Genomic DNA, 12,043 nt, shown 5'->3' with positions numbered 1-12,043 from the left:
CAAAGCCCTCCCGGTTAACAACCACCCCCTCCATGTGGGGAAAAGTGTAGGGACATCCCTGTCGGCACATTACATGATATAAAGGATTAGGCATCCCTAGCACTGTCCTTAGGTTTTACTTTCATGAGCCAAGGGAGCTACAAGCATGCCAAATATGGAATTTTTTCTTATTAGTTCCCGAAACTGATCATGTATTTATAGCAAACAGTCCCCCCCTCCCACACACACACACACACACACACACACACACACACTTAGCCCTCTGAAGTTACTGAGTGGCATGTTCCATTATGTACAGAGTAGCAGCAGGTAAGAATCTGAAAGACGTCGGCTTGAATCTTTGCACTGTATACAACTGACTTGGAAAGGATTGTTTTTTTTCTCAACAAAAGAAGAGTTTTACTTTAATGAAGCAAGTACATTAGTTTGTGTGTCATGAAATGTATAATAGAAAAGAACATCCCCATTTGCTAAAAGTCAATAGAAAATAGGTAGATCACTTCATGTGCAACAGTAATTACGTTGAGGCTCTTGTCAGGAACAGAGCCCATGTGATGTAGTGCTGTGCAAATGCCAGAGCTGAGCATATGTGTAAAAGAGCAAATTACACAACCCATCAGAAAATGTCACCATGGTATCTGCTTATATCTTCCAAGGCTACGAGAGACATTATATCTTCCTGATGAAACAAGACTCTTCATTCAATCAATTTTTTTGCCTTTTTTTTACCAAGCTATCTTCGTATTAGGTGAACCCTATTAACCCCTCTATAACTAGAAGTCTTTAAGGAGACTCTATCGCCATTTAAAAAAATAAAAAAAAGCCTGCAGAGAAAATAATTAAAAGCTTTTGAAGTTTTCTTCTGCATTTAATGCTTCTGGAAGTATCAAATGGCTGCACAAAGTAGTTTAATTGACCTGCCCCTATGACACTACAGAATCCACTATAAGTATGGTTACAATGCACAAGTCCTTTAGGTCCACCTGTCCTCGTGGCACAATGGAGATCACAGTTTGGAGCTTCCTCTTTGGTAGAATAGGTCTATGCTTCCCTAAATTCTGAAGATTAGTGCCTGATGTGTCTCTTACCTGGTAAGAGTTCGGCCAAAAGGTGCTGATTGCCAGTTCTGCTTTCACCCAGCCTTCTGTTACCACCCCAGATACATTCCACACTGGGTTCCCTTGAGGTCCACCATTCACTTTTACATAGACATTCAGAGACCCGGGACTACTGCGGCCAGACATGTGGTAATGGAAGTCGATACAGTGAGTGTCATTCTCTTTAAGTACAGGGAGGAGAAGGTGAGCCTTCTGCCCAGTGGCAAACCCTGAGCTGTTGACCAGCATGAACGATCCTGGATGAAATTAAGGAAATATGGTGTAAGAAGAAAGCAAACAGTAGGAAACACATACAATTAAATGATGATGTAGACAGCTTGCAGTTTTCAACTGAGGCCTGTACTGAGGGAAATACACAAACTATCATTGCCTACTTCTCTTTCTTATAATGCTGGCTTTCTCTGAAGCCCAACTCTAGGTAAATTAAACGTTTTCCCTTGTAGTGGGTCTACCCCTGCACAGTAAGGGTTAGCTGCTTGTTTATGCCTAGGAGACAGGAAAACGCTATTTAATGTACTTACCGGATCCACACTGTAGTTTTTATTACAGGTACATGTCCCCCATGGCAGTGTCCATCTCCCCATATCCTTTTTGTAACAATAGCTTGAAAATGGCCAGAAAAATGGGGTTCAGCACTAAGTTTGAGGTTCACAGACTTCACGCTGGGTTTGTGAACCACTCACAAAACAAACCCAACCAGTTTCGTTCATACCTACTCTTTAATCACAAAACGGGAGCAGGGATTTGACCCAACTTCATTGCTCATCTTCAGTAGAGAAAAGACGATCTACTGGCTGTGCTCTCTGGCAAAGCTGCATAAATCTCTGATTTTTTAGATTAATCCAACCCTTGTACATTAAGTGTTAACCAACTAAATGCCATGGTTGGGGATAGAAAAAAAATGATAAGTATGGGGCTGCGTCTGGCACCAGGGCCCTGGGACAAGGGCATGCGGGGTGAGGGGTGGGAGCTAGACAGAGGAAGAGCACAGAAGACAATAGATAAAATAAAAAAGTTGTGGAAAGGAAGTGGGGAAGGTGGGCATTCTGACATCTGACAAACATTGTTTTCCAATGTAGACTGGTATAAGAACATTGGAAATGGTGGGGGCATATGGAGTGGAGTGGAGTGGAGGTAAAAGCGTGAATTTTATAGTTATTTAGTGGTTGAATCTCTCCAAACAAATGTATTGGTAAAAGTAAATCCTTATCAATTTCAATAACTGGACCTACGCTTCAAAAAAATGTCATGTTGAGCTTTGATAAGCACAAATATACCTGTAGGCACAATGGAGTCCAGTGGAGGCCTTTCCCACGTGTTCACTTGCTCCCAGGTAAATCCATTGGTACCCAGAGCCACACTGTACCCACAGCTGTTGTAATGTTCTTCAAAGGTGCAGCCACCTGCAAAAGAAAATAGGATTCCTCTTTAAAGAACTCCAGGCCAACCCAAATACAAAGTTGGGAAAAAACAGGAACAAAATTGTTTGAAAAGAAAGGAAGGTGATGTGTTTGACCAAGCCTTACTTAAGGCTGGATAGGGCAGGGTCAGTATATTTTTCTCTGTCTGTGTCCCTTTTAGGAGATTTCACTTCAGTTCTTCTCCTCTCTTCACTTTCTGTGCTCAGCGGTGTTCTGCTTGTGCTTTCACTGTCCAGTCACAGGATGTGGGTGGAAAACTGTGTTAGTGAACTGCAGCATAGGAAAATCAAGTCTCCTGCCCTGCCAGACAGGGCTGTGCTATGTGACAGAGCTGTGTAAAACTCAAGACCGGACAAAATCTTAGGTAGGTAAAACAGTTCTCTTGTATGCATTGCATATGTATGCATACAATCATCATGTATGCATACATCCAACCCCTATCCAAATCCTGCCACCTTCACCTTCATAACATCTCCAAAATACGCCTCTTCCTCACCAATGATACTGCAAAACTACTCATCCATTCACTTGCTATCTTGCGTGTTGACTATTGCAACCCCCTCCTCATTGGCTTACCTCTACACAGATTATCCCCCCTTCAGTCTATCATAAATGCTGCTGCTAGACTCATCCACCAAACCAACCGCTCAGTGTCTGCAACCCCCTCTGCGGATCTCTCCACTGGCTTCCAATAGCCCAAAGGATAAAATTCAAAATATTAACAACCACTTACAAAGCCATCCACAACTCTGCCCCGGGATATATCTCAAACCTTGTCTCAAAGTATCACCCTAATGTCCCCTCTGCTCTTCCAAAGACCTCCTGCCTTCCAGCTCCCTTGTCAACTCCTCCCATGCTCACCTCCAGGACTTCTCTAGAATCTCTCCCATCCTCTGGAACTCTTTACCCACCCTGTCCGTCTATCTCCCACTCTGACTGCCTTTAGGCGATCCCTTAAGACTCATCGCTTCAGGGAAGCCTATCCCACTTCAAACTAACCACTCAACCATCACGTTCTCAAACAATTCATCCCCACACAGCTACCTCCTCATGTATCACTTGCCCCTCCCTTTTAGATTGTAAGCCCTCAGGGGCAGAGCCCTCCTTACCATCTTGTCTTGAATTGTATTGTGATTGTCATGTCTTCCTTATATTGTAAAGCGCTGCACAAACTGTTGGCGCTATATAAATCCTGTATAATAATAATTTAGCTGTTTGACTGGAATTTAGCTTAAAAAAAGTCAGGCATGGCAACTCCCATATTTATAATATCAATAAATTCCAGGCCCTTCCAGTACTGAAGCTGGTAGACAACAAGGGAAAAGTGCTGTGCAAAATAAGCAGACTACAGCTGCAATTTTTTTCATTCATTCATTCCTTCATTTCAAGTGCAAGCTAAAAAGTAAAACACTTGATGGGTTGCTATGGATGACGTTCCTCCAATTTATATAACAGGCTCTCTTTGCGCTGTAATATGCCCCCCCCCCCTGCATGCACTGCCAGATCTAGGTGACGGGGTGCTGAGGATGGAGCAGATCAACACTGGAACAGATGCTCAGAGCCATGTAATGAGGCTGACAGGAAAAAAACATTTGGAGTGAAAGATTACTGCTAAAAAAGTACCACTTAAATTGAGATAAAGTAGAGAAATTAGGCCATGGAGAAATTTCTGCACGTTCAGCAGAGAAAGGAAGTGACCTGACGAAAAAGCCACAGAGCTCACAAACTGCTAAGAATTATGAGCAAAATAAATGTGATAAACAGACAGAGGCAATAAAGCGAAGGCATACAGCGCCGGGAACAGGAGGCTGAGAGTCTTATGTTCAATGCAGGAAGGAGAAATCTCAAAATCCACATCCAGGGAAATGTGCAGAAAGCACGGCTCCTGCTCAATGCCAGACTGCTCCAACAAAAAATTGAAATTTTTGCCAAAAGTGGAGCGCTTCCATTGACACTAGGGTTGGCCATGGCAGTATAAACTTTACATTAATCTATAAAGGGAATGCATAGACTCTTCTTTGTATTTGTTTTAGATAAAATGTAAAAGAGATCAATTTATGTAAATAATCTGCTAAATAAATGTTAAAGCCCAACTGCTCAAAACTCTGCTCTCCCTACCATATCCTTGTGGAGGTTCTCATTCATCCAGGTGATTGTATATCTGTAAAAGATAAATCAAGGCAACTGGACTTGCTGTATTTTTCTAGGTCATCCAACCAGCTTTTTAAATTAAGAAGTAGAAGCTCTGAATTGAGAAAGCTAGTCGGATGACCAGTGAAATGTCTTCAAGCAAAATACAGAATGTCCATTCTGATTCCCATCATCCCTTCCTCCCACCCCCCTCTAACTTATCCTACCAGGTGTTTCATTTTTCTTACCTGGTGAAGCAGATTATACTCACCTGAGTCCCCCCCATCCAGGTCCCTCGCCAATGTGTCAATGTCCACCGAGGGGGGTTGCTAATCCAATGCCTGACAGTAACCTTAATCGACTGGTCCTCTTGACTCCCTTCAGGTAGTCTTCAGGATCCCTCTAGTGGACAGTCAATGGAAAGATCGCTCCTGTGATGGACTACAATCTCAATACAAATTAGGAAACTAAATATGAGATTGTAGTCCATCACGGGAGCGGGCTTGAAGCTGTGGCTAGTTTACAACACACACAGGGACCATGGGGAACAAAAGTAGCCCCCCTCCAGAAGGAAGAACGGTGTCTGCATGAACTCTACATCTACAGCCAAGTGATACACAAATAAGCTACATTTTTTGTTAATAGTTAGGGTACATTTTTAAGATTTAACTTAAAAATGATTTAACTGATTTAAACCTGAGTTTAGTGTATTTTTAACATCACAAGTCGCTAGGAGAAACAAAAGGCATCCAACGCATTTCAGGGCCAAAAAACCCCCTTCATCAGGGTTACATAAGATATGGAAACCTCAGCTGTGCATTTCTGAAGGTCTACAAACGCGTGTCTTGTGGTCTCCCGGTCATCAGATCTCCAGGTAATCCCTGAAACAACAACTATAGCTTCATGCTGTTCTTCCTCCTCCGAACTCTTTGGTCACTCTTGAGCTTCACAGCAACACAGGTAAATAGGATTACAGCTTTACTTTATCTGGGACTTTCCACCTTTACTCCAGTATATTGGGCAGAAACTTGGTACACAGTGATAGAGTTTAAATGTTTTGTCTATTGACTTCATCAGAAGCAACTATAAAGTTAATGGATGGCAATGGAGCTGACTCACTTTGTCACTTTCTGTCCCACAGACAATGGTCAACAGGACCAATAGAGAGGGTGAATCTCCCCAACAGTGTTACAGGCAGCAATAAAGATGGACAGGGGTTCTGTAATCTACCACAAATGAACAAAAAAAGGTTTTGGCTATACATACACTTTAAGGGAGGGGTGGTGTAATAGTACTGAGCCACTGAGAGCTCCCTCTAGTGGCTAATCTGCAAATCTCTATTTTTCAAGGTAATAATAAACAAACGTGTTCACTGAAAATAGGCTTTAAATGTTTGAGAAATCAGTCTATTAAAGTATAATCCAGCTAGTGCCTCACATTCTTATGAGATAGGAAGAGCATGTCTAGAAATTCAGGGACTGCACACCATTTATTATAGCGTCTGGGCCATGTAGAAAAAATATTCACCGCACAAGATATGTTATGTGAGCCTTTAAGCACGTCTTTCTTCATAGAAGTTCTGTCTGCTACATCGTCTTTCATCCAAATGAAATGCAGGCTCATCAAATTCTTGTGTTTTGCAGCCTCCCCAGAGGTTTGACAGACAATTTACCTCGGGGTTTAAACTAGAGTTTCACGTACACAGTATGAGCCGCCGCTATCTGAGACTCTATACAGCACAAGATGTACAAATTAGTGACTGTCCCGAACCATACCTCATCTGCTCCAGGCTCCAGACCCTTCAAAAATATATTTCAGCCGTTGTCAAACATGCAATTGCAAGACTGTGGTTTCTTTAGATAGATTGTTGCCAAGAAAATGGGATCCTTACCCAAAACGGCCAATGAGATTTGATCATGTGTTATGTCTCTATCACAGAGAAAGGATGAGCGGATTTATTTGGGTAGGCGAACTCTCAATTTTTGCTTGGGCAAAATTTGCTGGGGAAGCAAAAGTTCTACTCTTCATTTAAAAGGTTTTTTTTTTTTTGTTTGTTTGTTTTTATACTTAAAGGAGAACTATGGGGTTAGGGATTTTCCGCATAGTTCTCCTTAGGGTAACGGGAGGACACAAACTAGCATCCTCCCGTCACCCTAAGCTCAGTATACCGCGAGCTACAGCTCGCGGTATACTGAGCCGCCGCAGCGGATCCTTCCCCTCCTATATCACGGCAGAGAGCCATGACAGGATTGAGAAGTGAGCGAATGCCTGTATGTGTTCACTCGCTTCCTGATCTACGGGATTCGGTTTCAGACTAAATTCGTTAGCGCTGGTCTGTACCAAGGACGTGCGGTCAGGGGAGGCAGGTGAGGCAGAGCCTCACCTAGAATTATGGAGGAAAAAGCTGTTAGCTTCATGTCTGAAGCTGACAGCTTTTTCTCCATTCAGATCGGCATCTAACAGCGGTGAGGAGCAATTGAGTGACAGGGAGGTTCCTCCCTGTCTCCTCCCTTCCTCCTTTACACTAGCTTGGGGATGGGTTGGTGACGGGTCTTCGTCCGGTAGGGGGTGGGGCTTCGGCCGGCAGGAGGTGGAGCTTTGGCCGTCGGGGCTGGGGAATTCCTCACCCCGAGCAAGAGGTACCGCACGTCACTGGTCTGTATGAATATTAGTTTCCATTTCGTGTTAGTTTTGTTGCAGCAAAGTGATATTAAATTTTTTTTGTCCACAAACGAAAAATCGTACAGACTACCAGTAACAAATTTCATCCGAAATTTCGTTTTTGGAAATTTGGATTCGTTCTCATTCATCATTTCTGTTATTCGGAAATTCAGATACATCCAAATCTCCGAATAACGAAAATTTGTCCGAATAACGAATGTTGCCGAAACGGATCGCACATGTCTACCTGTTTTAGTATAGACCATGCCCAGTATAGTTGAACACAGTTTTCATGACCCTGAAGAGCCATTTGTTTGTGCATTGCATCCTCAAAAAAACACCTTATATAGCCTTCTGAATTGGCTCTAAAGAATTTTGCCAAAATCTTCTGCTTTTTGTTAAAATTTGGGGAAAATGAAGAGGAACAGGTATTAAAGAAAACACCTGATTGGTTGCAATAGGTTCCTACTTTCCTTTTGTTTAAAGCATATTTCAAGGCAAATACCTGTTTATCTGTCAATAATGAACTTAAATCCTATGTCATGTAGGCTGACAACACAAAGCAAATGTGTGGACTGAGTGGTGTCAGACCTGTCTGGTGTATTTTCTTAAAGACTGAGGCACTCCCACTGTCAGATCTCTACAACATAAAGGCTAATCATTCTGTATAACCAGGATAAGAACTAGGAGGGCTCTTTGAGGTAACCCAGGAAGTGTGCCGAGGACACAGGGGAGTCCCTAATGTCTGACATGATCTACAGATATTCTTTGCACTTATCTAACAGATATAACAAAATGCTTCTAATGGTATATTAAACAGACCAAAAAGGAGCAAATAAGAGAAGTTCAATGTAGGGTTTACATACACTTTATTTTTTTATGGATATACTTTTTTGAAGCTTATATATCTGCAAACTAGATATTCCAGATAGATAATAACAACAACACAGCACTAATCATCAATGAATGTTTTTAGTTGTAAGGAAACATATTTTCAAGAATATATTTTTAGAATTCAGGCCTGGATATCAGGGACATTCAGTAACAACAATTATCACCTATGGCACCTATACTTGTGTTTAGAAACTACTGATACATTAGGGTTTCCATAGCATTCAGCAAGACTTGGGTTGTAATTTTTATGGTGGACAAAAAAAAAAAAAAAAATATTGATAGTTTCTAACCATGTTTCCTTCTTCCAGTTCTTATATATGGGTCATGAGATGCAATATTTAAACATGTCACCATTACATGCTATCCTTATCCCTATCCTACGTACAACCACATACTGCATACTGTGTTCTATAAGTGGTTTTCATAAGCGGTTCTTTAGCCTAAAACTACCCAAAATCCCAAAGGCAGGCTTATGCCCTCTGGTAGGCAGTCCCTTATAATGGTGAGTAGATTTGAACCCCAGTGGTCTGAAGACTACATGGTTTCTTACCAACTCATGAGCTTCCACCCCTCCTTAGACAAATGAGCAACCACATTTTCCAACTGAGAACAATCAGAATTCTCCCACCCTCATAAAAGCCATCTTAAAGTCTTCTGACATAGCGACAAGCAATGTGTTCTAACTTAGAACAGTGCCATATCCTGACAAGTGATGTGTCATGTTCTGTTTCAATACTGTGCATGTATTATGAGCTTATTTATTTAAATTAGTTTTTTTGTTTTCATTCACAGGCACAATTTCAATTTTCTGATCATGATCAAGCACAATACAATTTTGTTTTTACTATAGCTAATACAACACCATATAATTAGACACCCAATACACTCACTCTTATACACACTTTTTTTAAAAATTTTCTTTTCTATAGTTCCGTCATTCAAAGACTTGGTGCATTTTTGCCAGTTTAATTATACGGGATAAGTACTTCAAAAGCAAGACAAGGCCTCAACAGGCAGTCTTGTAATATAAGAAATGTGCAAAATCGTGATGCACAGCAAGTTTCGACGGTAGATCTATCACACCAGCTGCCCAACCCCCTGGGATGGCTTTAATCATGTGAGCTCATTTATGTAAATTGCTAATTCCTGTCCAAACCTATTACAGTTTTTGGAAAATGACTTTTTAAACCACAAAAATGTAGAGAATACGTGGATAAAGCTTCTATAACCACGGTGCAAATTTTTTGTTTTTCTGATTACTGGGTGTTGCTATATATAGAACACTTATTTCTCTAGTGCGGAAATTGAATAAACAACTAAATCAAGATATATCTCAAACTCAGAAGGGGTTCTGTATTAGGGCAGGTGTCTACATGAAACATTAGGCAGGCATAAGTCTGTGGAGAAGACCCACAAGTTTATGGCTAAAGGGTGAATATGACTCGGAGTGATGTAAATGGTTTGGCCAAAGTTAAATGGGAGATCTTTGTTTTGTTTTGGCCCCAGTTTGGTTCATGGATTTTTAACATGGTTACTAACATGGATGCACACGTTATTCAGTGTTCTATAAAACTTTATATTGGTTGTTATTGATACTCCTCTTTATTTCTTTGAGCCAGAATCCATTTCATAGAGCTAATGTTTGTCCACCAGTTTAAATTTTGTCAAATGTAATATTGTAAATTCTAAGAGCTTTTATGGAATAATCCACACAAGAATCTTTCTTTTTAACCTGGAGCAAACATAAAACCCAGAGCCGCTGCATGGTCCCGGGGATCATGAAGAATTCTCAAACCCTAGCAGTAATATTTCTTCACCTGAATTACAGAACAGTGGCTTTAATGCACATTAATATTGTCCATAAATGTGGCAATGCCAGCTCTCGTAATAGTGCCACATCCCTATCATTCAATAACAATTCCCATATTCTTTTTGTTACTTTATGAGTCCTCATCATAACAGAATATGTCTAAAACAATCTGTTTTTCTCACATAATTGTTAAAATTGCAATCAAAACGTGTCTTTAGATCATCATTGCACCATAGCCTTTCTCCTTTCTCATGAATAGTAACATCATTTAATTCTAAATATCCAAATATTTGTGGTCTGGTAGGCCAGGAAAGCTTCAAACTCAAATTGTTTTATAAATAAATTAACTTCTTCAGGGACAAGGAGGGCTTCTCTAATGCAACAAGCATAGCTTCTACAGAAGTTCTCACCAATGTAATTTAAAATCACTGAATTGTGAGTACAACTGCACGTCCTCTTTTGAGCTCAGGGGGACCACAGGAGATTCTTCAAGGAAAGGAATTACTGGCCTAAATCTTACTCATGGTTGCTTATAATTGAGAGGGGCACCAAGAAGAGAAGAAGAAAACCAGGAGCCACATCGTTCCAAGATTCTATAATTAACCTTCTAAACGGTTCTGTTACTGTTCATTCCCCAATGCTCCATCATATATCTTTATCCTAAATCTCTCATCCAACAGTTCATGCCCCTAGGTCACCAGAAGACTTTTATGCTTTTGTTCATCTTGGGTAGTAAGCTTCCCAAATAAGAACATGCAAATTGCTTGAGCATATTCTGCTGGGCTGGATCTTGCCCCACCCAGCAGCATGCCCTCTTTGGCCTACATTTCTCCACTGCCACCCCCAGTATCATGGGAAGATAGTAGCAGTTTCCAGCTCAGTATCTACTTTTCCAGCCAAGCTTATCCTTTTGTTGTTGAGTATGCAACTGGGAACAGCAAGGAAGCCTGACACATCAGCCCTCGTAACTTCATATAGATTACGAGGGCAGCCCAATACAAGGTCTTGCCAGTAGACAGGGCCAAGTCCAGCCATAATTACATGTATTAAAGCATACAGGACAGTTTGAATTGATAAACATCTGTATTTATAAAGTAGTTTCATCTGTAAATAACGTGGCCTTTCAAAAGAAAGGCTGCATATTTATGATCAAAAACCACAAAAAAAGAACATGTTAAGATGAGGAGAACTTAACCACTCGAGTCCCAGGGGCTCTACAGTAATCCCTGACTCCCAGATGTTTTTTTTCGTTTAGAATTGTCCCTTTTTTACACATTATGCCTTATGGCATTTGTAGCCAACCCTAACATATTGTTTTGTTTTTTTACGGACAGATAGGACTTTAATTTGGAAGCAGATTTGTATAAATATATTTCTATTTCTTTCATTTCTTTAAACTCCTGGAGTTATTTTTGCCTAAAGCAACATAATTATGTAATTTGCACAGAGCTGCATATTTACCCCAAAATATAATCGTTAAAGTGTGACTATTAAAATGATATCACAAAAGTGTGATTTACTGTATATGTAACATAGTGGAATGTTAAAACTCGGAGTGAATGTGTGCGTTTTATTTTAGGACAGCTTTATTCCTCTTTCAACACTATATCATGACACATGCAGGGGAAAAAAGATCAGTTTTTGTAAACTGTTAGCATAACATAGCGAAAGGATCAGGTTGGTTGGTGAGAGCACAAATTAGCACAACAGTGACTTCTTCACAGTTTTGCACTTGCTAAAAATCCAAATGACATTGCGGAAGCATTTCATTTACAGTGATCTGATACAGAGCGCTCCTATTGAGTGATGTGTAGCAAGATCTGAAGCCCAGGACCCGAACAGCTCCGGCTGGATGCCGGCTGTCAGTGACAGCTAGCAGTTCTAGCCCACATGCCTGGATGCTCGGAGTCTGGATGCCATTTTAAAACAGTTTGCTATTGTAAAACAGAACTGGGACCCAAGCTGTTAAGATGCCTGGGGTCCAGAAGATATACTTATATATTATACAT

General features: G+C 40.8%; 1 protein-coding gene across 8 annotated transcripts in view; it reads right to left on the bottom strand.

Annotated features, from left to right (window-relative positions):
• The window catches only part of PTPRT (protein tyrosine phosphatase, receptor type T), a 301,471-nt gene that overhangs the window by 160,318 nt on the left and 129,110 nt on the right, over window positions 1-12,043 (bottom strand). For all 8 annotated transcript variants that reach the window (XM_018562607.1, XM_018562609.1, XM_018562610.1 and 5 more), the window contains exons 2-3: window positions 2,396-2,521; window positions 1,089-1,354 (exon numbers count right to left, since the gene is read on the bottom strand). In XM_018562607.1, the coding sequence (XP_018418109.1) occupies window positions 1,089-1,354; window positions 2,396-2,521 (392 nt within the window). The remainder of the gene's footprint in view (window positions 1-1,088; window positions 1,355-2,395; window positions 2,522-12,043) is intronic.

The sequence above is a fragment of the Nanorana parkeri genome, unplaced genomic scaffold (genome assembly GCF_000935625.1).
Source record: "Nanorana parkeri isolate BGI_ZX_2015 unplaced genomic scaffold, ASM93562v1 scaffold587, whole genome shotgun sequence".
Taxonomy (NCBI): Eukaryota; Metazoa; Chordata; class Amphibia; order Anura; family Dicroglossidae; genus Nanorana; species Nanorana parkeri.
The sequence above is the reverse complement of the archived record's forward strand: the minus strand, read 5'-3'. Positions and strand labels throughout refer to the sequence as shown.